Consider the following 26,614-nt stretch of genomic DNA (forward strand, 5'->3'; position numbering starts at 1 on the left):
TTCTATCTATCTATCTATCTAGCTATCTATCTATCTATCTATCTATCTATCTATCTATCTATCTATTTTTCTTTTTTACTGTTTCTACCTAGTTAGTTCCAGTGGGAAGAAAAGCTATTGATTTCTCTATATTGACCTTCTATACCCACTTTACTAGATTCTTCTATTCTAATATTTTTCATAAAGTCTCATGAGTTTTATAGAAATATGCACATTTCATCTGGAAAGAAAATAAGATTATTTCATTTTTAAGATTTATTTTTGGAGTTAATAATATGAATGCATTAGTTATAAAGGTACAGTTGTATAAAGGTTACTAAATACAAAATGGTAATAATACGAATCCATAACTTGCTCCTTGTTTTCAATGAAAGTTTCTTCAGCGTTCATATACAGTGGTTGAAATGAGTCTTGGTGATTAATTTTTACCATGTTTAAAGACTTTCCTTTTCTTCCTATTCTCCTTCAAAGGATTTAACTTTCAATTCACTGAGGCAATGAAATATACCACAAGAGTTCCTGATGTTAACCATTTATTTATTTTTGGAAAAAAACTCTAGATGATAACGCTAACAAGTTGGATTTTATTGGGTAATGTATTTTATTTATAATTTTCACAGTTACTGTTGTATGTGAAATTGGCCTATAATTTTACTTGTATATCATTATCAGGTTTTGGCTAAGATTATGCTAGCTTTATCATCTGTACTGTACAGTTTTCTATCTTTCGTATGATAATCTCTGAAATAAAATAAGAATTAGCACACCTTTAAAAGCAGACAGAAAGCACCAGGAAACCCACATGGGCACAGTCCTTTTGGTGATGGTGGAGCGAAGCTTTCCACTGCTGCTCAGATCAGGTTTCTTATCCATCAATTTGGCAGTTTGTGTTTTGCCAGGAAGTCATTAATTGTCTCTAGATTTTCAAGATCTGCATTTAGAGTACATATTTTTCCAGAAAGAATTGGTTCTTCCAGGGAACCTGGGTCATCTTAGAAATCTGGGCTCCCGGCCGGGTGCGGTGGCTCAAGCCTGTAATCCCAGCACTTTGGGAGGCCGAGATGGGCGAATCATGAGGTCAGGAGATCGAGACCATCCTGGCTAACAAGGTGAAACCCCGTCTCTACTAAAACAAAAATACAAAAAACTAGCCAGGCGAGGTGGTGGGCGCCTGTAGTCCCAGCTACTCAGTAGGCTGAGGCAGGAGAATGGCGTAGACCCGGGAGGCGGAGCTTGCAGTGAGCTGAGATCCGGCCACTGCACTCCAGCCTGGCCGACAGAGCGAGACTCCATCCCAAAAAAAAAAAAAAAAAAGAAATCTGGGTCCCCCTTAAATCAACTTTTGGCTGCTGTTTCTAGGTTCTGGACATAATGGGATTTTGAGTTCCAACCCCATGAGTGGGCAGCCTGTCTTACATAATTCAGTGGAGATAACATAACTTTTTTTTTCTTTTTTGAGACAGAGTCTCACTCTGTCACCCAGGCTGGAGTGCAGTGGTGTGATCAATCTTAGCTCACTGCAGCCTCTGCCTCCCAGGTTCAAGTGATTCTCCTGCTTCAGCCTCCCGAGTAGCTGGAATTACAGGCACATGCCACCACACTCGGCTAATTTTTGTATATTTAGTAGAGATAGGGTTTCACCGTGTTGGTCAGGTTGGTCTTGAACTCCTGACCTCAAGTGATCCACCCGCCTCGGCCTCCCAAAGTGCTGTGATTACAGGCGTGAGCCACCATGCCTGGCCAGAGATAACATTTTTGATCTTCCAGGGGTCAAGGTCCACACTGATGGTTCCCTCATCCTTTCCCTCTCAGGGATGGGATTTTTGCTTCCTGAGGTTATGTGGGCCCTCTCTTCTGCCTCTTTAGTTTGCACAGGCCTCTAGTCTCTTCTGTCCTGGACACACTCCCGAAAACTGCAAGTTCTGGTCACAAGGATATGCAAATGCCCTCAGGGCAGCCACTGCCTTGGGGCCTATCTGGTATTCTGGACTCATGTCACATTTAATTTTTGGCCTCAAGAATTTTCTTTAATTTTTTGCACACTCTGCTGAACATTTAAAATGCTTTAATATTTTAGGTGTTTTGTGGAAACAATTTTTAGCTACCTTTCAGGGCCACTTTGTACATGCTTCCTATAGGCAGTGTACAATTTTATTTTGTGTTTAAACATACCCAGATTTTCTAGGGTTTTGATAGGAAAATTCAACCTACTCAAACAGAATGTACCAAAGTTATACTTGGTCTTATGCTTCCTGTTTATTTTATGTCATTGCTATTTCATTTTTAACTTTACCTTGTCTTTTTTGTAACTTGGTCAACTATTTGCTAATTTCTTTCCCCCTTCATTAATTTGGGCACTCGACTTGGTTTTTCTAAACCCCTGGTTTAGTTCTCAATGGTTAGACATCAAACCTACACTTTTTTCTTATTGCTTCAAAATTAAATTGCTGGCTCACTCATCCCTCCACCCCACACATCTGCAAACTTCACAGCACACTTCTACCATCCCACTCTCCATTGATATCACACCCTTTCTGAAGTCCTGGTTTTGCTGAAACAGTTTACAAATTTATTACTAGTTTCTTGAATATTATCATTTCTCTTTTTCTCAAAGATCCCTATTTGACATATTTAATATTATCTATTGAGATCCAATGCCCATCAATTCTCTCTTCTTCTATGTAGTCATTGAGATTGCAATTTACTTATCTTGTGATTAGTACACTTTAGTTTTCTTAAATAAATATCAAGGGTTGTATGCTCTTAGTCCTTTTATATATAAAATGCATTTTTAGCACTGACAGATGAACAAGTTGTCTGTGCACAGATTCTGGAGCTGCAGTTCTATTCTCTCAGTAGTCTATGTATACTGATTCACTACCTTCTACTTTCCAATATTGTAGATGAGTCATCCATTGCACAATAAATTTATTTTACTTTTTCGGGTTACTTATGCCTGTTCAGAGGCTGAACAAGGTTTCTTCTTTATGCTTGCAACCAAGGAAGGTCACCAGGACATGAGTAAGAATCTATTTTCATTTAATCTCACTAAAATTTAATGAGCTCTTTCAGTCTGCAGATTTTTTTTTTTTTTTTTTCATTTAGGAAAGTTTTCTTCTGTTGCTTATGACAACTTCTATCTGCTCTCTTTTTCCTTCAGGGACTCCCATTATTCATAGCGGTGTGGATAGGCTATTTTACTTTGCCCTTATTATTACATCTCTACCACTTTTTGAGTTATTTTTTCTCACTTCATCTCCCATATTAAAAACTAGCTCTCAAGGACTGTGCCCTTTTTAAACTCATTTTTAGCACAGTTTTAGTTGAAGTTACAGAAATTTTATTTTGTGCCCCACTTATTTTTCTTGAGACATAACAACAACAACAACAACAACAACAACAAACTATTCTCTCTCCCATCAATTCTACTTGCTTGGGAAATCCCCATACTAGACATTTGTCTTGATTCTCTGAGTTTCATCCTCAGTTTCTGAGTCTCCCTTCGTGTGTGAATTAACTTTTCTTTCCTTCGCCATAGATATATGTTTCTGATGTAATTGTCGTTTATCTTTTACGCTCTCTTAAGCAGTGGCAATGAGGGGTAGTAGAGGGCACCATAGTTTATGGAGGCGAAAAACCTGAAAAGCCATAGCTCCTTTGCTGAACATCTGAAGGAGGCTTTTTGGCGACAGGATTTCCCATAAACGAGTGGAGTCATTTACTGACCCCCTTCTCCACCTGGAGTAATTCAGTCTCTAGTGAGGTTCCCTTCCTGGCCCATTGAGATCCACAGGACTCTGTGGATGGCTCCTGGACCACAAGCAGCAGGCAGGCAGGTCCAGTTCCTCTGCAGGAGATGAAATGCTCTCTGCCCTGAGCAGTGGCCTCAGGGGACCAGAGGACTCAGACTTTGCTGCGAGTCCTGCGAGTGGTACTTCCTCTCTAGCACAGGCTTCTTAGTTCTGGCCTCTCAATGATATGGGGAAGACCTGAACCTGTTCTCTCTCCTATGGATACTAGGGAATCTCAGGAGAAACTGAAATTGATGTGCCATGAAGGTGCCATCCACATCCCTGACCTGGTTGCTGTATTAGCAGAGGAAACAGTAACAGGCGTGTATGACATCATCTCTTCCTTCACCTGCATTTTCAGGCTGAGACTTTCATTCCAAAAGAAAGAGTGGTGATCCATTTTACAGTGTTTTTTAAGAACACTACTAATAAATGCCTGAAAGATATTCTAATAGATTGCCTAATTATGTATACATACAATTAATCACTTTACTAACTGCATATATTATCAAAAGGACAGATGGAATGAACTGTTTAAATGAGCATAATTTATAGTAAAACATGCAGCTGGATCTGTTTGCATTATGATTTTCTTTTGTGGGAAAACGATATTCTTTTGAAAGACACTAAAAGGCACTAAAAGATTTAGCAAACTGTTATGTGATTGTATTTAAATAGCTATAGCCTTACTGATTTTCCTACTAGAATTCCTGATTCCAGATTCTCTTGGAATCAAATGCCTTGCTTTGAACATAATTTGTTAACTTTTACAAGCCAACACTCTAGCGCTCTGAAATATTAACGCCAAAGTGATAACATTTTATGGAAAAACAATGCACATAAAAATATGCCTACCTTACTTGAAGGTATGGGTTATTCTGCCATAGAGAAGAACTATGTCAGGATTTAAAGAAGGTGATTAGGAAAATCAAATTAGTTTAAATGATCACTAATTATTTCAGTGTAGGTTATGGGGTTTGGTATAGGACTTAAATTCAGAGGACTATAATAGTTCAGAAGAACCAAAATCGAAGCAGTGGAGGCAAGCTCTAGTAACCACTTAAGGTGCAGCTCCAGATTATCGCAGTAAACTCAACTTTGATGGTAGTTGGACAGGGTGGAATTTGCCAGGGGCATGCTGGGAGCCATCTGAAAGGGAGAAGGCAACTGGGCTCTCTGCAGAACCTAGTTGCCTGGAGGGCTCCCACCAAAGTCACCTGAGCAGGTGTCCAATCTCAGGGCTTTCTGCAAATCCCAGGCATTCAGCAGGCAGCCTGTGGAAAAGTGGAAGATTGGCTTCCATTTGTCACTCTGAGCCTGGCAGCCCTCCACTGCTTTGGCTCTCCTCAGTCTGCAGCCCCTGCACCAAGAAGGTCTCACTGAGACCTTTCTTCTGTTTCATATTCTGCGGTGCATTCCACCTTTGCGAGTACCTACAAGTTAAAACTTAACTTTTTAAGAGTTGAGACAAAATTTGTAAGAGTATAATAAACTTTTCTTCTTCTTCTTTTTTTTTTTTTTTGCATTACTTTAAGAAAACTTAGAAACAATGCATAGGAAAGAAGAGAAATATTTATTTCTTCTTACAAATACCCCAAAGCAGTGTTTCTCAATCTTTTTTATTTAATCACCTCTTCTAAGAGGTCTTTTAGAGATTTTGTTCTCAATCACCACCTCATGGAGTTTTGATACCTCTAATGTATTATATATCTGTTTACATACTCTACTTTGGTTGTTTGGTCTACATAGCAATCTGCATTATAAAAGAGTTAGAATTTTCTACCCCTCCCCCCACCAACTAAGAACATATTTGCACCCCTTCAGAGGTGATTTTACACCCTGTTGAGAATGCATGCTCAACCAATATACCTGGTTTGATGTCGCCATAATGAGACAGGGGAATAGGGTCTGGAGGCAGGGAACCTAAGGCCATTTCACACTGACTTCCTAGAACTAAACTGAAAGAAAAACCCTAACTTTCCATGCCTGAGTAACAAAAGGACCAGGGGCTACTCCCTTTGCAAGCCCCTACCTTTTCTGTGCGGCAGATGGATAATTGAAAGTACCTCTGATTGGTTGCTTTTCCCAACCAGACACTTGCATAGGAATGTAACTTTGTAACTTAACCTCAGCCTCTGATTGGGTGCCACCACTTCATTTACATGGGGTGAACATTTACATGGGGTGGCCAATGGGAAACCTCTAGGGGGTATTTGGACCTAAGAAGATTCTGTATCTGGGGCCCTTGAGCGCTGCTTGGGCTCACTCCCACACTGTGAAGTGTACTTTCACTTTCAATAAATCTCGCTTTCCTTGTTTCACTCTTTCCTTGCTTTTCTGTGCGTTTTGTCCAGTTCTTTATTCAAAACGTCAAGAACCTGGACAACTTGCAGTCAAGACCCTCTATCGGTAACAACGGCAGAGTTTAATCTCATAAACACAGGCCTGTGAGATAAAATAGTAGACATAGACATTGCCCATACGTGGAAAGATACTTGAAATATGTTATCTAATATTTGTGTTGCAGTCTCTGTTTTCTAATTTCAAAGAAACATAATGGATATCATGAGAAAAGAATGCATATTTATCACAAAGGAAGGTTACAGGACAAAGCTCACAAGAAAATCAGTTCAGGCAATCCCATTCTTTTACATGAAATTCAGATTCAATAACACCAAAAAGTGATTGCTGATTACCTGTATCAGTTTGGAGCTGTCTATCAATCACCCACTCTTAGCTTATAGTGTATATCAGTATGTTAGAAAGAGCAAACTTTGAGATGGATGGTTGAGTAGTCCAGATTGTCATTATTGTATTATTTTTTTACCTAACAAGATAATGTCCAAATCTTTTAGAAACACACACAAAAAGTAATTGTCAGAAGAAACCTATTTACTTGAAGTTTCCCAGAAAATGAAATTAAACTCAACAATAATGTCAAAGACTGCTGCTATGGAAAGATTGATTATTTTCTTAATTTGGTCATTTTTTGTGATTAATGAACTCAAACGTGGGTGTCAGATTTTGTTGGGGCCAAAATAAATGACTCTTCATTTTAACAAATATCATAAAACCAAACGTCTTCAGAGGAATGCAGAAATCACTTTTCTAGAAAAGAGGACTCCCTGCAAGATAGCAAAATGAATTCATGATTTATGAAACCCCTTCTGTTTCAAACACACTGTGATCAAAGGAAAAGAACAGGAAACCAAAGAGGCAGGAAGGAATTCTAAATGAAGTTAACTTCTTTGTTGACCAGAAATGCAACAGAAATATATGCTAGGTCAAGAATCAGGCAATGTTGGACCCAAATGTTTCCTATAGGGTCAGGAGACTAAGGCACCTTACATAAGGTAAAGACGTGAACCTTTGTAGCATAAAGACAGGGACTAGGATGGGTTTCCTTGCTAAGGAAAGCACAGTGAGAGCAACTACCCAAGGCTAAGACCTTATAGGAAGCTGCAGGCCTCCAGACACAGGAGGAGAAATTATCAGCTTATCTGAAAAATCAGAACAAGATCTTTTATGGACTATGGACTAGTGACAAGAACTGTGATATCACCCATATCAAGGGGCCAGCAATCTCCAAATGACACTTAAAAATCTGGCTCTGGATGGTGGGTTCAAGGTTAAGGCAACTGTAATATCCCTAAGAAAGTAGAAGTGATCACAGAGGGAGGGAGAGAGAAATAAGAAAATCTCCCAAGTCAAATGAGGCAGCATGCGAAGATTTTAAATAAATCTTATGAGAAAGAAAACAAAATTCTAAAATTCAAAATATGAATTTACTCTCAATAAAATTAATTTTGTCAAACTTTTTTTTCACAATCATTTAGTTGTTTTTATTATTTTATTTTATTTTTAAATTCAATTCAATTAAATGTAACATTCCGGGATACATGGGCAGGATATGCAGGTTTGTTATATAGGTAAATGTGTGCCATGGTGGTTTGCTGCACCTACAAACCCATTACCTAGGTATTAAGCCCCACATGCATTAGCTGTTTTCCTGATGCTCCCCCTGGCTCTGATTTGTATCCTTTTTGCTTTAATAAAAATGTAATCAGAAGTATAGCACTTTCCTGATTTCTATGAGTCATTCTAGCAAATTATCAAACTTGAGAAGGCTAGTGGAAACCCCCGAGTTTATAGCCTGTTGATATGTCATACGATATGTCATATGTCATATCAACCACATTAGCCATATCATATGTCATATGTCAGGGAGGCCCTGGAACCCCCTGAGCTTACAGTTGGCATCTCAAGTAAGGGTAATCTTGTAGAGGACTGTGCCCTGTGTTATAAAGTTTGGTCTAAAATCCAGGTAGTTAGCATCAGAAGTCATTTACTTATACAAAAAGGAAAGTTATAAATAAACAATACTGGCAGCAAAAAGGATTATACCTTCAGTTTCAATAGAGATTATAAAAATCCTGAGAGAAAACTGTGGAAATGTGAGATATTAGTTAAAATTAATATCTCTATAAATAGCAAGCAATAAACCATCAAACTGATAAACCGTAATAATCAAACCATAAAATAAGTCATTAATCAAGGTCTCTCTTCTCCCTTTCTCCACCAGGGATTCCACTGCAAACAATGGGCCTACATGGCATTCCAGAGGGACTTTATTCACAGAAGAGAAAAAGAGAAAAATACGTTTATTTCATTTGTGAAAGGAAGTGTAACTTCCCTAACATAATCACACTAGCAATGTAAAATAAAATAAAATCATAGAACTACTATCCTTATGATTGAAAATTGGTAATACAATGTCAGCATATTGGATTTGTTTATTAAAAGTAGTGCTACAAAATCAAGTGTCCCAGGAATCTAAAATAGTTTCAGTATCAAAATATCTATTATTCTAATATACTGCACTAAGAAATTAAAAAGGAAAGTCTGTATAGTCAGCTCAATATACGTAGAAGAAGATTGAATACTCAATTCATCATGAGAAACACTCTTAGCAACCTAGAAATAGAAGTGAGTTTATTAACACGATGAAAGGCATCTATAAAAACCTACAAACAACATTAATGATGAGATCATAAGCATTCATATCAAAATATAGAAAAACACCCAGCATGTCCACTATCATTGCCACTATTCAACATTTTATTAGAGACCCACACCAGGACAACAAAAGAAGAAAAATATCAGAGATATAATAATTAGACATGGAAAGACAAAACCTTAATTTCAGAAGATATAATTATCTACATAGAAATTCCAATCAAGTCTATAGATGATCACAAACAACAAATTGTAGTAAAGTTGCTTGCTATGAATGAGGTCAATATAAAAAAAATTAATATTATTCCTACATCAATAAAAATTTAATTGAAATTATTTCATTCATAAAAGAAACTGTAGGATATATAGGCATGAATCTAACAAAAAAATGTGGAAGACCTTTGGAGAAAATTATGAAGCATTATTGGAAAATGCTAAGGAAGGTTAGAATACTTGAATAGAGATGTTCTTAACATCAATTAAAATCTCATTAGTAAAGTGAATTAAATTTTCGTAATGTAGAGCAAGAATAGCAAGGCCAAGAACAGATAAAACGAATCTGAAGAAGAATATCAACATCAGTGAGCTTGCCCTAATATATCTCAAGGTTTATTATAAAGGATAGCACTTATGACAACATCTTATCAACTAAAGCTTTGATGTATAGACACAGACTGAGGTGTCCAGAAATACAATTGTGCACATGTGTAAACCTGATATAAGACAGAAATGGCACTACAGGAGTGAGGAAAGAATGAATTTTCAATGAATCTTTGAAGGACAATTGTTTATATATGGGAAAAAATTCAAGTCCTTATCTTATTCCAAATGTATTGGAGTCTAATATTGAAAAAGCACAACTTGAAAACTCTAGCCTTTACTATAAGAGAATGTCTTTCGTAACTGTGGTATAGATAAGACACAAAAAGCACTGAACAAAAAATTAAAGATGACTATATCTTGCAGTGTTAAAATTAATAACTTCTATTGAAGAAAAGACAGCAAATAAAAGTTAAAAGACAAGCTGAATGCTGGGAGATGTCTGCACTGCATATTACTAGATAACTGAAAAATCAATTATGGTACAGATTAAACAGGTAAAATTATAGAAGATGAAACTCAGGACTGACCGAATATGAAAAAAAGGTCAAATCTCTGTAGTAACCAAGAAAATGTATATTAAGACTATAATGATTATATTAAATTATAAGAAAATTAAAAATCCTGAACATAAAAATGTAGCATGAAGTAGAGCTGCTCATATATCCTGGTAGGAATGTAAATTGACACAAGCATTTTGAAGTTCAATTTAGCAATATTTAGCAAAGTTGAAAGTGAGCATATCTAACAAATTCACAATTTTAAGTCTAGGGATATGTTTAGAAAGAACTCTCCCAAATGTGCACAGAAACTCAAATGAGAATGTTTACTGAGGCATTGTTTTCAACAGCAAAAAGTTGGAAGCAATTGAAATACCCATTGCCTTTATATGCAGAACAAATAAATGCATGCTTAAATTGACATGAATCAATTTCCCAAATATAATGATGAGTGAAAGAGAAAAGCGGTATCTTAATACTTCATACTATTATAAAACATGCATTGATATGATGAATATAGTTCTCTGTAGATTAGGGAGAAGGAGGAGATCAAGAAGTAGTACACAGGGAGCTTCTACTCTACTAATGACATTTTATTTCTGAATGAAAAACCTGATCCAAACATGAAAAACTATTAATTTTTTAAAAATCTGGGTGATGGACCCACAAATATTGGTTATAATATTTTCTCTATGGGTTGAATTTATGAAATACTTTCTAATTAAGAAGGAAGTAAAAGAAAGTCACATATTTTCAAAGGATAGAAATTTCAAAAAGAAGGAAAAATAAATAACTATAGAAAAAGAATCCTGCAAAATAATCACATTAATATGCAAAGGCTAATGGTTGCTTCTGACATCATAGGTGTCTGACATAAATAGGTATAATCCTGCCCAAATCTTATTTATGGAAAATTAATTTAGTCTCAGCACCTTTTGCTTCATCAATAATCTGTTTTAGAAACAACATTCTCTCAAGCTGTAACTTCTCTTAACGAACTAGCATCTTGGCAGATTATGACTCATTCCCTCCAACAAGACAACTTAATACATCATTTTGTTCTCTACCACAATAGAGAATGATTTTTAGATCTACTGGAAACATGGATTTAATAACTGAAACTGCTCATATGGATATGATGTGTTGAGATAAACACTGACTTGGAAATTGTTCTTAATTTCTTCTTCTAGATTCACTAAAATTTCTTTGATAAATCATGTTACTGCTACAAATTTTAGGTATAAACTTCACTCAAGATTATACCCGATAATCTCTTTAGATTCTCACAGAACTATAGCTCCTAAGAGTAGAAAGAGGTCCCTAGAGTCACACATCCATGACCATGCCTTATTTACTTTATTTACCTCTGATTCTCCATCACCAAGCACAACTGCCATGTAAGAAAGGATACTAGGCCCTTCTTCCTCTCTGTTCTCTGTCTTTATCATTAAAACGAGATAAAGAATTTTATATCCCTGTGAAATCTTTGCAGAGAAACTCTGAATGTATTTAAAAGAAATATTTCCTGTGAGGGACTAAGAGGGCTTAAGTAATAGATGATACTTTCTTTTCTGATGAATCTAGATCCTCTTAATAGCAGACTTCTTTGTTTAGCTCAACAAAGAGCAAGTGAAGATGCAAGTCTGGGGGTGGAGTGGAATTGCTGTGCATGAGTAGCAGGGGAAGAGCCTGCCTGGCTGATGACAAGTTGGGGAGATGTGGGAGTAGGCTGGGTAGGAGGGACAGACAGAGTTGAGAGAAAGAGGAGTTTTAGTTAATTTACTGTGGAGTATGTAGCACAGAGTCCTGGGACCTCCTTCTCCCCTTTGGGTTCATTAGAAAACATGACCGTACTCATTAAAACTTAACACCAGGAGGTGGAAGAGGGCTGAGCTCCCCATTCAGATAGGTCTAGAGGAAATCAGAGAACATAGCTGGGGATAATGCTAGGAGGTGACAAAGAGCTAACTTTGGGCCTCTGTAGGACCGTTTGCTTGCTTGTTGTATATCTCCCATCTGTTTGTGAGTTTCTCAAAAGAAGAATTTTGTTAAAGTTGTTAATCTCCTGTGCTGTGCTGATAAATTTTGTTAAATGTACAGCCTAATGGATACAAATACATTCATATATAACAATAAGAAAAATATTGCTCATATTTTATTATTTCTTAAGAAAACAAGAATATATATTTTAAAATGTAATTATGTTCATTATACAATATGATTTTATGTGCGATAATAATATATTATCTTAGACCAAAATGAAAAGTTAAAATTCTTACAGAGGAAAATAAACTTTACCTTTTTCAATTTATCATAGGCTAGAAAAGATGTAAACTTTTTCCTGTTTCTTACCTAATTCTAAATTTAGGTTAATTAATCCAAAGTAACAAAACAAGTCCCCAGCTTCTCAACAGAAGCTAAGCAGCTTAATTTATTCTTAAAGGGTGATTTTTAGACTGTGAGTTGGCTCCTAATGGGTAAAGTGATTTATTTTGGATTTTCTAAATAATTTATTCTGGAATATGTAGGAACTTAAAAAATTACTTCTTTAAAAGCTCATGACCTGTTGTGATCTATTTTAAAAATAAACTTTTCAAAATATTACATAATGCTATTGCCTTAAATACTGCATCATTATAGTCTACAAACTTGAATTGCTGTTATTATAACTATTTTGAGAATTAAATGAGACAATGAATTCTTTTAAAGCACTTGGTGCATAATGGGCCCTCCAAAAAATGGTAGCTTTATTGTTGTCAATGTTAAAATATTTGACTTTAATATGAGAGTGTTAGCTGACATGCTCTCTGTTTCTATAGCTTAAACCAAGATCCATTTTTGTAAATAAAATTTTATTGGAAAACAACCATTCTGAGACCACACTCACTTTTGTACAATTGCAGAGTTGAGTAGTTGAGACAGAGAGAGGGTGGTCTACAAAAGGCAAAATGTTTACTATCTGGGTCTGCAAGAGTTTGCCGACCCCTGGCCTAAACTCAAGCCATTTTTATAAACCTTATAAAAATAGAATATATTATGAAAAAGTAAGCTTAATTAAATTGACTTTTTCACACTCATTGGAAACAAATAACTTTGTCTCATGTATAAGTTTCTAATACAAAGAGAAATGGCAATGTAATTTTAATTAAAACCAAACATACTTGGGGAAAGCCAAACACACAAAATAAAAAACAGAGTGGAAAGGCCGGGAGTGGTGGCTCATGCCTGTAATTCCAACACTCTGGAAGGTTGAGATGGGTGGATCGCTCGAGCCTAGGAGTTCAAGACCAGCCTGACCAATATGGTGAAACCCCATCTCTACTAAAAATATAAAAATTAGCTGGGTGTGCCTGTTATCCCAGCTACTTGAGAGGCTGAGGCAAGAGAACCACTGGAACTCGGGAGGCAGAGGTCACAGTGAGCCGAGATGGTGCCACTACACTCCAGCCTGAGTGACAGGGTGGGACTGTCTCAAAAAAAAAAAGAAGAGAGAAGAGAGAAGAGAGAAGAGAGAAGAGAGAAGAAGAAGAAGAAGAAGAAGAAGAAGAAGAAGAAGAAGAAGAAGAAGAAGAAGAGGAGGAGGAGGAGGAGGAGGAGGAGGGGGAGGAGGAGGGGGAAGAGGAAGAGGAAGGAAGAAGAAGAACAACAAGAAGAAGGAGGAGGAGGAGGAGGAAGAAGAAGAAGAGGAGGAGGAGGAGGAAGGAGGAGGAAACAACAACAAAAAAACCACCAAAACCCCCAAAACCTAGAGTGGAACAAATTCAGAATGCTTAAGTAGTTCAAGAGTAAACTGATGGGGTCTCTCTGGTTGTTTAAGTGAACAAAACCACCACTACCTAGTTTATTTATTTATTTATTTTTTCCAGGATTTCAAAGAGTTAGTTGTTAGCTGGTTAACTGATTTGCCACTTTGTTAAGAATGAATGACATGTAAAAAGCTGCATTCACGTAAACCAGTGTGATAAATTTGGGAATAAGCGTACCCCCGTGAAACTATTACCATCAATGCCATTGACATATCCACCACCGCTCAAAGTTTCCTCTCACCCCTTTTCTTCTTATTATTGTCAGGGACAACAATTATTGGACACATAATATACACTGAATTCTACCATCCAGTCCTGTCTGTCTGTTGTTGGGGTTGTTTTTAGTTTTAATATTATATAAAAGAGAAAAAAGACAAGGATTTACCAACTACTCCTAGACTCTACAATACACTTGAATAATAACCAGTCAACTCTACAGTATTCAATTATTTGACATTTTGTTGGAATTTCTTACAGTATGAGGATAAATCATCTACCATACATAAATACATTAGGAAAGGATCAATTTTGTATGTGAAAATGTTAGGTAAAATTTACTAAAGAATCCCATCCCTTGCTGTTGCCAGTGTGGAGGGCCTCTTCACTTATGCTCCAGGATTGGTTTAGTGTGACCACCTGCCTACCCTGGGCTAGATCACAAAAGCAATGTTATTGTAATCTCTAATGTCAGGATTCCCTTAGGAGCAGATGCAGATTCCTCCTCCCAGAGAGATTAGCATAGTTGTAATCTCTTGTGGTCATTTTTGCTTTTGTTCCCTGGCATTTTTTGTCAGCAGCTCTTTACCTACTGGTGCCATTACTCTTGTATCATTCTTCCATCTCATCGATCTTCCCACCTCTCCCTCCTCAGAGCCTTGAAGTAATCTTTGAGTCTCTTCTATGTCAAATAATTTCCTCTACATTCTCAGTCTTTGTTCCCAGAATCTACTTTCTGTCTGTGCCTCAACTGATTCTCTCCCAAATGCATGAGTTGCCCCTGCAGCCCTTTCCAGCCCTTTCTAGTAGAATATGTGGACAAGGAAGATGTGCCCCAACCATTACTCCTTGATACTCCTTTGCAATGTATTCCATGAGGTTAAAACATATCTCATGGAATGTATGAATTCACCAACAGGAGGACAGAAGGCACCCACTCTCCCTGTGTTGCCTTCTGTCCTTCTGTCAATCTGTTCGTCAGTCACTTGCTCATTCCCCGTGACTTTGCTCCCTGACTCCACTCTTCTCTCCAAGAACTGGCCTCGCTCTGAGTGACTTCAGTATCCATGTGAAGACTCAGCCAGTGCCTTAGCTTCAACAGTCCTTTCCATTTCTTCCTTGACTCCATCAATGTGTTTAAGTCACTGACATCCATGTGACACCCTAGATTTTGTATTTCATTACTCAGAATTACTACGGAATGGTAAAATCCTGGACTCCACTCTCTGATCACAACCTTTTCTAGTTCTATTATTCCATCACTTTGGTGGTACCTGTTCTTTAACCATATAGAGACCATTGATCCTTCACCTTCACTCCTCCAATCCACATCCAACAGAGACCACAGGGTCATCATTGCCATCATTGCCAGCAATCCATCTTTTCCCCTTGTTTCTCAGTTCCCCCAGCCTGAAAAAAAAAAACCCTAAAGCTGGATTGATTTAAATGTTGCTTTTCCCTCTTCTTATACAGGGCTAAAAAGTTGCAGATCTGTCTTGGTGTCACTATAAATTTGTAATCCTAAATGGATCTTTAATATTGCATTTGCTGTATTGTTATTTTTTTGCCTATCCCCAGGCACCTCTTCCCTCTCCCCTTTCTTCTCCAGCTTTCCACTGCATTATCTTATTATCTGGCCAGATGCAGACCTTGCTTCTGACTTCCCGGGAAAAAAAGAAATAACTTGATGAGGCTTCCCTCATTGTTCTTTCCCTGTGTTAGAAATTTACCTGCAAATATTAGTAACAGTCCAGGTTTCTCTCTGCTTTTTTTTTTTTTTTTTTTTTTTTGAGATGGAGTCTCACTCTGTTGGCCGGACTGGAATTCAGTGGTGTGATATCGGCTCACTGCAACCACCGCCTCCCAGGTTCAAGTGATTCTCCTGCCTCAGCCTCCAGAGTAGCCGGGATTACAGGCGCCCAACACTACATGTGGCTAATTTTTTGTATTTTTAGTAGAGATGGGGTTTCACCATGTTGGCCAGGCTGGTCCCGAACTCCTGACCTTGTGATCCGCCCGCCTAGACCTCCCAAAGTGCTGGGATTACAGGCGTGAGCCACCATACCTGACCTCTCTGCTTTTAATGACAATCCATTCATTGTGTGCTTGATTTTCAGCAAAATTATACCTATTTTTCAGAGGCTGGGCTGGATATAATTTCTTCATCAGCCCCTGTCATTAGTTGTCCATAGCACAAAACTCTTATGGTTTACTTTTTTTTTTTTTTGCTAGATTGTAAGCTCCATATACCAGGTAGCTATTGGGCCAATGTTGCATCACAGAGACTGTAGGCCAGTAAAAGTTTTTGTTTCAGGAGATACACTTCCATGAAGAGGAGAACTCAGAAGTGACTACTTACAAGTTTCTTGATATCCACATAGATGTCTACACTCAATGCAATCAATTCTTTTTCAGAAAAGTTTGTGTGTGGGTAGACTAAACTTTTATTAACCAAATATGTTTTTAAATGTACTGAGAGAATTCTAGGAATCTAATAACACTTAATTATATGACAAATTGATTTTTTTATGTGAAAAATGCTTTGGTAATATGAAATAATCAAATTGTGACTTTTCTGCTTTTTCAGTTTACTTTTTCATAGGTTGGATTTATTGAAGCGTTGTACAACTGTATATGTATACCTCACTCACACGATGAATGGGTTTCTATGTTGTCAATCAATTTTTTCATAAATATGTAACCATTGAATTCTGAGATATAGTTTAGGTAACTTTTACATTGAAAAAAACAAAGATCTTGGAAAATTATTAAAACGTTTTAATATAAATGCAAAATGCTTATTGAAAGAAATAAAAAAATATTTTAAGAATCAGGTATTAACTAAATTACTTTATCAACAGGAAGTACTATTCCAAAACTCTAATATGATATGTAGAGTGCTAGGGAGATGCTTACTTATTTAATCATGAAACCTACCTTTAATTGATGTCTTTAATGTAGGTTGTAACACCCATTTCTAGAGCAGTAATTATCATTATCATCTCTCTATATTTCCTTCCAGCCCCCTTCTAGGTATTGTTGAGCTGACCTGCTTGTTTATGATCTTCTGAACCTGTGCCTGCTTGTACTTAGTAGAAAACAAACTAATGTAAGCTGAGAAAGGGAGAGATAATAAGAGGTGGGTACGAAAACAGCAAGATCCTAGAGAAAGGCCCAGGGAAAAAGGGTTACCTTGGCAACGTGAAATACTGTGAGGAAAATGACTCAGGCCCACAGCAACAGGAAATGCATCAAGCCACACCATGACCAGAGGAACCACTTAAGAAGCAGACAACGATTCAGCTTGGGTGAAAGTCAAGTAATGAACAGGCTACACTTCACTTTCGCATCTCTAAGAGGCACTGTCCACGGTTCACCTGCTCGCTGCCCAGCGATCTTCCCGGCGCAGAGCTGCTTACCTCCGCTAGGTAGAACTCATCGTACTGCCTCCTGAAGTTCTCTCCTTTGTAGTAGTTGCTAGCCGCCACGATCACGTCGACGGTCACCATGCTCAGGATGAACATGTGGAAAACCGATGATCGCATCATTTTCTGAGGGGGCAAGACAGACAGACTCTTAACAAAGAAATAAACCTCATGATTAAATGTAATGGACGGGCCTAGGCCTTGGCTGACAGCACATTGGTGATGTGCTGCTCTGCAAAACAGAACTTCCAAGATAAAGCCATCCATGTGCCATACTGCTGAACTGGGCAGGCAAGAGAACCTTTCTTTCAGACAGCTAAACAATGACTAGGAAGATGGTTTCAGAGACTTTTGACTAAACATGGAAAATAAGTATCACTTAATTTGTGTATAGCTTGCATCTTAATTTTTTAATCGGTTGATTGGGTAGTATTTATCCTTAATTCTGACTGTATGGATAAATGGCTTTTAAAAAGCTAGTAACACAAAACAAGTATTACTTTATTCTGTGTTAAGGGAGAATACTGTGGATAAAAACATTTTAGAGATGATTACTATACAACGGGAGAAGTAGGAGAAACCTAAGATTTGTTTTTTTACTTATTACTTCCAAAAATATTTGTTGAAAATTTTACTACAACTTCTAGTAACTGACATCTACATTGTACTTGCTATCTACGTGGAGTTTTTCTAGGTGCTTTACATAAATTAACTCATAACAGCCCTAGGAATGCATTCTAATAAGGAAACTGAGGCTCAAAGAAGCTAAATAACTTTCCCACTGTCACACAGGGATTGAAGACAGACTCAATACTGGAACCCAAGTCTGGTCCAAGTCTGTCTACTGCCTACGTTAAGAGAGAGATAATTAAACATTAAAAACTAATGAGTATTATTATAAAGATTATCATATATTAAATGGCTACTATGTTCCAGGCCATATTATTCACATTAAAATATTTGTGGGTACACAGTGTGTGTGTGTGTGTGTGTGTGTGTGTATATACATATATATATATTTTTTGTATGGAGTACATAAGATGTTTTGATACAGACACGCAATGTGGAATAAGCACATCATGGAGAATGATGTATCCTTTGAGTTAGAAACAATTACATTACACTCTTTAAGTTATTTTAAAATGTACAATTATTATTATTGACTGCAGTCACCCTATTGTGCTATCAAATAGTAGGTCTTGTTTATCCTTTCTATTTTTTTTGTTCCTATTAAACATCCCTACTTCCCCCCAGCCCCTGAGTACCCATCCCAGCCTCTGGCAACCATCCTCTACTCTCTCTGTCCATGAGTTTGATGACATTGATTTTGTGATCCCACAAATAAGTGAGAACATGTGATGTGTGTCTTTCTGTGCCTGGCTTACTTCGCTTAACATAATGATCTCCAGTTCCATCCACGTTGTTACAAATGACTGGATCTCGTTCTTTATTATGGTTGAATAGTACTCCATTATGCATATGTACTGTATTTTCTTCATCCATTCATCTGTTGATGGACACTTAGGTTGCTTCCAAATCTTGGCTATTGTAAACAGTGCTGCAGCAAACATGGGAGTGAAGATTTCTCTTAGATATACTTATTTCCTTGGGTGTATGCCCAGCAGTGGGATTGCGAAATTACAGCAGCTCAATTTTTAGTTTTTTGAGGAAACTGTTCTCCATAGTGGTTGTGCTAATTTACATTCCCACCAACAGTGTACAAGGGTTCCCTTTTCTCTGCATCCTCACCAGTATTTATTATTGCCTGACTTGTGAATATAAACCATTTTAACTGGGGTGACACGATGTCTTATTGTAGTTTTCAATTGCATTTCTCTGATGATCAGTGATGTTGATCACCTTTTCATATGCCTGTTTGTGTCATTTGCATGTCTTCTTTTGAGAAATGTCTGTTCAAATCTTTTGCCCATCTTTTGATCAGATTATTAGATTTTTCCTATAGAGTCATTTGAGGTCCTTATATATTCTGGTTATTAATACTTTGTCAGAGTGGTAATTTGCAAATATTTTCTTGAATTCTGTGTGTTGTCTCTTCACTTGGTTAATTGTATTTTTTGCTGTACAGAAGCTCTGTAACTCGATGTAATCCCATTTGTCCATTTTTGCTGTGGTTGCCTGCGCTTATGGGGGTATTGCTCATAAAATCCTTGCCCAGTCCAATATCCTGGAGATTTTCCCCAGTGTTTTCTTTTAGTAGTTTCATAGTTCGAGGTCTTAGCTTTAAGCCTTTAACCGATTTTGATTTGACTGACAGAGATAGAGGTTTAGTTTCATTCTTCTGCATATGGATGTCCAGGACCATTTTTTGAAGAAACTGTCTTTTCCCCAGTGTATGTTCTTGGCATCTTTGTTAAAAAGGAGTTCACTGTAGGTGTGTGGATTTCTTTCTGGGTTCTCTCTTCTGTTACATTGGTCTCTGTGTCTGTTTTTATGGAGATACCATGGCGTTTTGGTTACTATAGCTTTGAATTATAAATTGAAGTCAGGTCATGTGATTCCCCCAGCTTTGTTCATTTTGCTTAGGATAGCTTTGGCTCTTCTGTGGTTTCATATAATTTTAGAATTTTTTTCTATTTCTGTGAAGAATATCATTGGTATTTTGATAAGGATTTAATTGCATCTGTAGACTGCTTTGGGTAGTATGAACATTTTAACAGTATTGATTCTTCCAATCCATGAACATGGAATATTTTTCCATTTTTGGTGTCCTCTTTGTTTTCTTTCATCATTGTTTTATAGTGTTCATTATAGAGATCTTTCAATTTTTTTGTTAATTGCAAGGAATTTTATTTTATTTGTAGCTACCATAAATGGGATTACTTTCTTGATTTCTTTTTAACATTGTTTGCTGTTGGCTTATAGAAATGCTACTAATTTTTGTATGTTGATTTTGTATCCTGCAACATTACTGAATTTGTTCATCAGTTCTAATAGTTTCCTTGTGGAGTCTTTAGGTTTTTCCAAATGTAAGATCGTGTCATTTGCAAACAAGGATAATTTGACTTCTTCCTTTCCAATTTGGATGCCCTTTATATCTTTCTCTTGTTCTATTTTTCTAGCTAGGACTTCCAGTACTATGTTGAATAACAGAGGTGATAGTGGGCATCCTTGTCACGTTCCAGATATTAGAGGGAAGGCTTTCAGTTTTTCCCCATTGAGTATGATACTAGCTGTGGGTCTGTCATATATGGCTTTTATTATGTTGACATGTTTTTTCTATCCCCAGTTTTGTTGACGGGTTTTACCATGAAGAGATGTAGAATTTTGCCAAATGCTTTTTTAGTATGAATTGAAATGATCATATAGTTTTTATCCTTCATTCTGTTGATAGGCTGTATCACATTGATTTATTTCCATATGCTAAATCATCGTTGTATCCCAGGGATAAATCCCACTTGGTCATAATCCATATTATTCATATTTTATTTGTTTTATCTACTTTAATATCCACCATAGCTCTATATGTTGAGATATGTTACTCACATTTCACACAGTTCAGAGAGACTAAGTCATTTTTCCAAGGTCACACAGCAAGTACACAACAGAATCAGGCTCTTACCCTAGTCTATTTAAAGTCCATTCTGGGGCCCACTGCCCACTGTGGGGTAGAGAATACTTACACGGAGAGAGTGGAGGCTGAAAGCCCTGGGCAGCAGAAAGAGGAGACAGAAGCAGACCTATGGGAAGGAACTGAGTGCAAACAACACACCGCTGAGCCACATCTGCCCAGGGACTAGTGCCACCACACATCCTCTTTCTGAGTTTCATTTCTTCTGGGTATTTATGAACATATGCCCTTACTATCTGATCTGACCTGAGAATCCTTTAGTCCTTGCAACTCAAAGAGCCTAGCTAAAGTACAGCCTTAAAATAGGTTAAGAGAACAAGAACTGCTTCCTCTGAGCACTGCCAATGTCTCTATGACTCTATGTATGTGTTTCATGGAGTCGTCCTTATCCTACAGCATGGGCTCTGGGCCAAACTGCCTGAAGCTGAGACTCCACCACTTACTGGCACTGTGGCCCCAGGGAAGTTACTTAAACCTCTGTTTTCTCATTGATAAAGTGGAGAAAATAGTACCTACTCCAAAGAGTTGTTACTAATTTTAAATGAGTCAATATTTGTAAAGGGCTTAGAATGGTGATTACACTTACAAATATTCTACAAAGGTTTACAGAAAAAAGGAATGCAATTTCGTGAATCAAGCATTTTTTCTGTTCAGGAATGAGAAATTAATTACCCGAGGTCGAAGAATTAATTATGTGGCATATCAAAGCCCAGAATCTAGTGAGGTAAGAAATATTGACAAGGATCTAATAATTTGAGACATGCCAGTGACATTGGGAAAGTAGATTTTTATTAAGGCTTCCTGTCACCGTGGCTATTGATGCATATTCATTTGCCTTTGACTTTATTTTACAGGTGATACAAAATCAAATTCTAGAGCTGCCAATCAACATGTTTATATGCACATCAATTTACTTGCAGGAATGATTGACCTTCATCACACAGATAGGCAAATTATTATCTGGCACGTTTCTATGCGCATTAAAATTTTTATTGTTATTTAGTCTTTCTTGCATTGTGAGAGTTAAATTCCATAACTATTATTCCTTTTCTATACTCCTTTCAGCATAATGTTCTATTAAAAACATTTCTGCTGATTTCCATTTCATCTGCATGGCAGAAAAGCCACAACTTTCTTTTTCTATTTTCCTTAACTGTGGATTTATGTCTTAAGTAAACTGTTATTACTAAAAGATCCAAACAAAGCTTTTAGCCATGGCTGTCAAGAAACTTTTAAATTGGTGTTGTAACTGTCACAGCTTCACTTTGGTGCTGTCATTATAATTAGGTTATTTTTTGTCTGAATGTCTACGTGTCCCTGTTGGTTCAGAGTTATTAAAATAATCACTTACAATGGATTTTGATACACTATAATCACCATTGTTTAGCTGACTTTCTCCAAAGCAGTAACTTTCAAATATTAAATAAGAATTAAGGTGATAAATATGTGCAGTACCTACATTTAAATATTAAAATCAGTAACTCCAGCGTTAAAGTTAGAGCTAGTGGCATGGCCCACTTCAACTCAATTCAATTCAGCCAGTGCTTGAAACTGGGTGTCAGTTTCTTTAATGTAAAAAGGCTGATGACATTACATTTAGATTTATGCTTGTATATACAGGAAAGTCCAAATTGGTACTTTTCAACTTTTTATTTTCTAATATAAAATAATATAAAGGAAAATGTTAAAGTTGAGTCAGTGCCACAAAATATTATATGACTTGAAGTCTTCACAATTTCATTATTTAATATGGATGCATGACGTATCCCTCTACCTATCTGTGTAGACAGATAAACACATACATCTCTAAATATGTGTATTCACATATGTGTGTGAATATTCTTTTTTACTTGTATATTTTAATATAAGGTCCTTCAGACTACATACACATTCAATTTTTTAAAGTTTCCTTTAATTGCAATGTCATTTTGGTTTACATTTTTTAAAAGCAGAGGAGTTTTGGATATGTTTTTAGATTGGCTTTGATCCAAGAATTACTTATCTGTGTATATGACAGTTGGAATTTTCAAAATACAAAGAATCTGTACTAGATTAATCCCCGAGGCAGCATTATCTGTCAGGAATGCTTTAGAGCATTGTTACTCAAAGTGTGGTCCCTGGACCAGCAGCATCCTGGAAGCTTATTAAGAATGCAGGATCAGGCCGGGCACATTAGCTCAAACCTGTAATCGCAGCACTTTGGGAGGTCGAGACGGGCGGATTGCGAGGTCAGGAGATCGAGATCATCCTGGCTAACACGGTGAAACCCCGTTTCTACTAAAAAAATACAAAAAACTAGCCGGGCGAGGTGGCGGGCGCCTGTAGTCCCAGCTACTCGGGAGGCTGAGGCAGGAGAATGGTATAAACTCGGGAGGTGGAGCTTGCAGTGAGCTGAGATCCCGCCACTGCACTCCAGCCTGGGCGACAGAGCAAGACTCCGTCTCAAAAAAAAAAAAAAAAAAAAAGAATGCAGGATCTCAGGCCCCATTACAGGCCTGCTGAATCGGAATCTGTATCTTTAACGTGGTTCCCGGGTGATATGTGGGCACATTGAATTTTTAGAAGCACTACTGTAGAGGATACTCCTTAATAGCAGGCTGTACTGGGTGATCTATAAGATTATTTACAGCTTCACAGTTTCATGATTCTAAAAGTCTATAATGACTAGAACAGAATACCACAGATACTGGCTGGAATGTAATATGTTGGACTACACCAACACAAAAATGGCTGCCAACCTTGTCCCCGTACCCCAACTCCATGGTCAAAAATCAACGAAATCCATTTGGCTTCATAAAAACAAAAGCATGTGTTAGTTTTGCAACCATTTGGAGGCATTATAAAGACACCATTACAGACTCTCACAAAGTTAAGAAACGTAAATGCAGGTGGCCTCTAGGAGGTGAAAAAGGCAAGGAAGTCATTTCTTCCCCAGAGTCTCCAAAAGCAATGCAGCCTTGCTGATACCTTGTGTTTAGCCTAATGAAGTCCATTTGGACTTCTAACTGCAGAGTTCTAAGAGAATACATGTGTGTGGTTTTAAGTCACTGAATTTGTGGTTATTTGTTACAGCAGCAACAGGAAACTAACAACGATTTTGACAGACACCAGCTCAAATCGTCCTGTACACCAGCTCAAATCACCTTCTATGAAACACGATTGTATAAAAGTGCCCAGGGCTACAAAATGGTACCTGACCATAGGGTTCCATGCAAGGTGACTTGCCAGTGAGGGGTCTCTGTAACGTTGACAGCTACAGATAAAAAACTTGTAATAGCAACCAACGCTTTCATCTTGCTTTGTGTCAGAAAGTGTCATGAGACAATGAGTCTGGAACAACGGGACTGAGTCCAACCTCAAGCAGAAGAACAAGAAAGGTCACTTTTTCCCACATTGATTCTGAGTCCTGCCGTGAAAGCAAATCTTCCAGGAGACTGTGGAAGTTTAAGCCAAACATGGGGAGTGCTCCTCATGCAATTAAAATGGACACCAACAGGATAGATTATTGAAATAAGAGCTACTGTTTTCTGGAGTGCTTGGTTTGTGCCAAGATTCATTCTAAGCATGTTGCTTGCTCATGTAATAACATCTTTAATCCTCAGCAACTCTGTGAGGTAGATACTTTTGCATCCCCCTTTACATATGGAGAAACAGGCTCAGAAAGTCTAAGTAGATTTCTAGGCCCACAGAGATAGAGACATCTTAGACATTTTGAGCCTAAACCAGGTAGTCCCTTGACTTGTATCAGGCAGTCAAAATTCATTGGTCAACATTGCTCTATATATTAAAAAAGAGTGACAGCAGCTTCCTCACCAAGTATTTGTGGTTGGATAGAACGTATAAGTACATGAACCCTACATCTGAAAGCTGAAGACAATCTGTTCTTCACAGAAATATTTAAGATTGCCATGGTTTAATGAATGTCAATTTGGAAGACAGGACGAGCTGAGTTTAAATCTTATCTCTGTGCAGGATTTAACCTCTCTATGACTCAGTTTTCTCATAGAAGAAACGAGTATGATGACATCTACATCTTTTGGCTGTAAAATGAAAATAAGTGAGTTTAGTGTAGAGTCTAGCCTGTAGTGGACACAGTGTGCTCTGTAACTCTCATATTTCAGTCTTGGAAAACACTATAAGGATTTAAAAGTAGAGATGCAGTCAGTTGCTTACAGGGAAGGTCTGAAGGTGTAACATGAGAAATCAGGTGGAAGAGATGAGCAATCTTGAAAGGGACCGTGAAAATTTATAAACTTTCAAAATGATCTAAAGCTATTCTATCTTATTTTGTGGTATAAATGCTCAAGTACTTCATAAAAGCTCTTTCTATTAAATTTCTCCAGGATTTTTTCCTATGAAACAATAACTTAAAGATTCTGAAGACTGTAGACAAAGAGACAAAATAGTGGTCTTAGAGGTTGCAATAAATATAAATTAGGACAATTAATAGTACAGCTCAGAAATAAAATTTGTCTTTAAATTGCTACTTGAGTGAGTAAAATAACTCACCTTAGTAAAACCAAGTCTCCGCCACTGAATACTGCATCAGCCTTGTACTAAAAGTTGTGTTTTAATTGGATTTCAAAATAAACGTATTTGGAGAACAATGCAATTACACGATGAAATTCTCAGAAACCATCCTGCATATGAGCCATGAACATAAGAACAAGGACACAATGTAAAAGAACAAATGCATAAAACCTAAAATAAATCTCCCATTTGCAAGTGGGACATCTTTTGCCTCCCTTATTTAGAACACATCTGGATATTCATTACTTCTACTATCAATATACACAATTATTCTGTCTAACACAAAGAATTTATATTAAAAAGGTAACACTTATATCAACACCGAAAACGGAACCAGTGGATGTCCTTAAGACTGCCTTTCCCATTTGTCTATTCCTGATGTGTCTTTAGAGAGTCAGGACAGAAGGGAATCCACAAGTCAATCTCCACAAAGGTACCAAGAGTGTATGATATCAGTGGACACCCTGCCAGCTGCCACGCCCTATCAGTGGCTGGCTCTCTTTCTTGGAATGAAGAGCCGAGTAAGGGAATCCTGAACAGACCCTTTATCTCTAGGCCATGTGAGTATAGCTTTCACTCTACTCTGTAAGAGTAAAGTTAGATGTCAAATTACAAATCAACAAACAAATGTGGATGTTATTTTTTTCAATCACCAGCTCCTCTTGACTTTACAACACAAACTAGATTTTAACAAGAAGGAAAAATGCACCACCAATGGCTGGTGTGAAAGAAATCACCGCTAAGCAGGATCGATTATGATGCCAAGCCAGTGATTTTCAAATTCCTCTTAGCCTGTGTGAAAAAAATCCAGTGGCCTCCAATTGAATTCGCCTCCCTGTGTCCACACATCCTTGGCAGTATTCTCCACACTGACTCCAGACTCAGCCCTGTGACTTGTTTTGGTCAGTGAGACGGTAGCAAAGGTGAGGTAAGCAGAGACTTGGAAAATACTTGTGTGTTAGAACTTACTCTTGCTGCTCTTGGAACCCCGAGCGACCACATCAACCCTGCAGCCTAGCCTGTTTCATGGTGGCCAGGTGGCCATGGGCCCTCCCATTCTCTTCATTTCAATTAACAGCGAGCCACACCCAAAATCAGAGATGCCAGCTGATGAGTGGCTGACCGCAGAGGCAGGCGTGAG

At 37.5% G+C, this 26,614-nt stretch overlaps 1 protein-coding gene across 2 annotated transcripts in view; it reads right to left on the reverse strand.

Moving 5' to 3' along the window:
- Positions 1 to 26,614, reverse strand: part of NALCN (sodium leak channel, non-selective) — a 339,729-nt gene that overhangs the window by 178,933 nt on the left and 134,182 nt on the right. For both annotated transcript variants that reach the window (XM_025364831.1, XM_025364830.1), the window contains exon 11: positions 17,349 to 17,480. In XM_025364831.1, the coding sequence (XP_025220616.1) occupies positions 17,349 to 17,480 (132 nt within the window). The remainder of the gene's footprint in view (positions 1 to 17,348; positions 17,481 to 26,614) is intronic.

The sequence above is a fragment of the Theropithecus gelada genome, chromosome 17 (genome assembly GCF_003255815.1).
Source record: "Theropithecus gelada isolate Dixy chromosome 17, Tgel_1.0, whole genome shotgun sequence".
NCBI classification, from domain to species: Eukaryota; Metazoa; Chordata; class Mammalia; order Primates; family Cercopithecidae; genus Theropithecus; species Theropithecus gelada.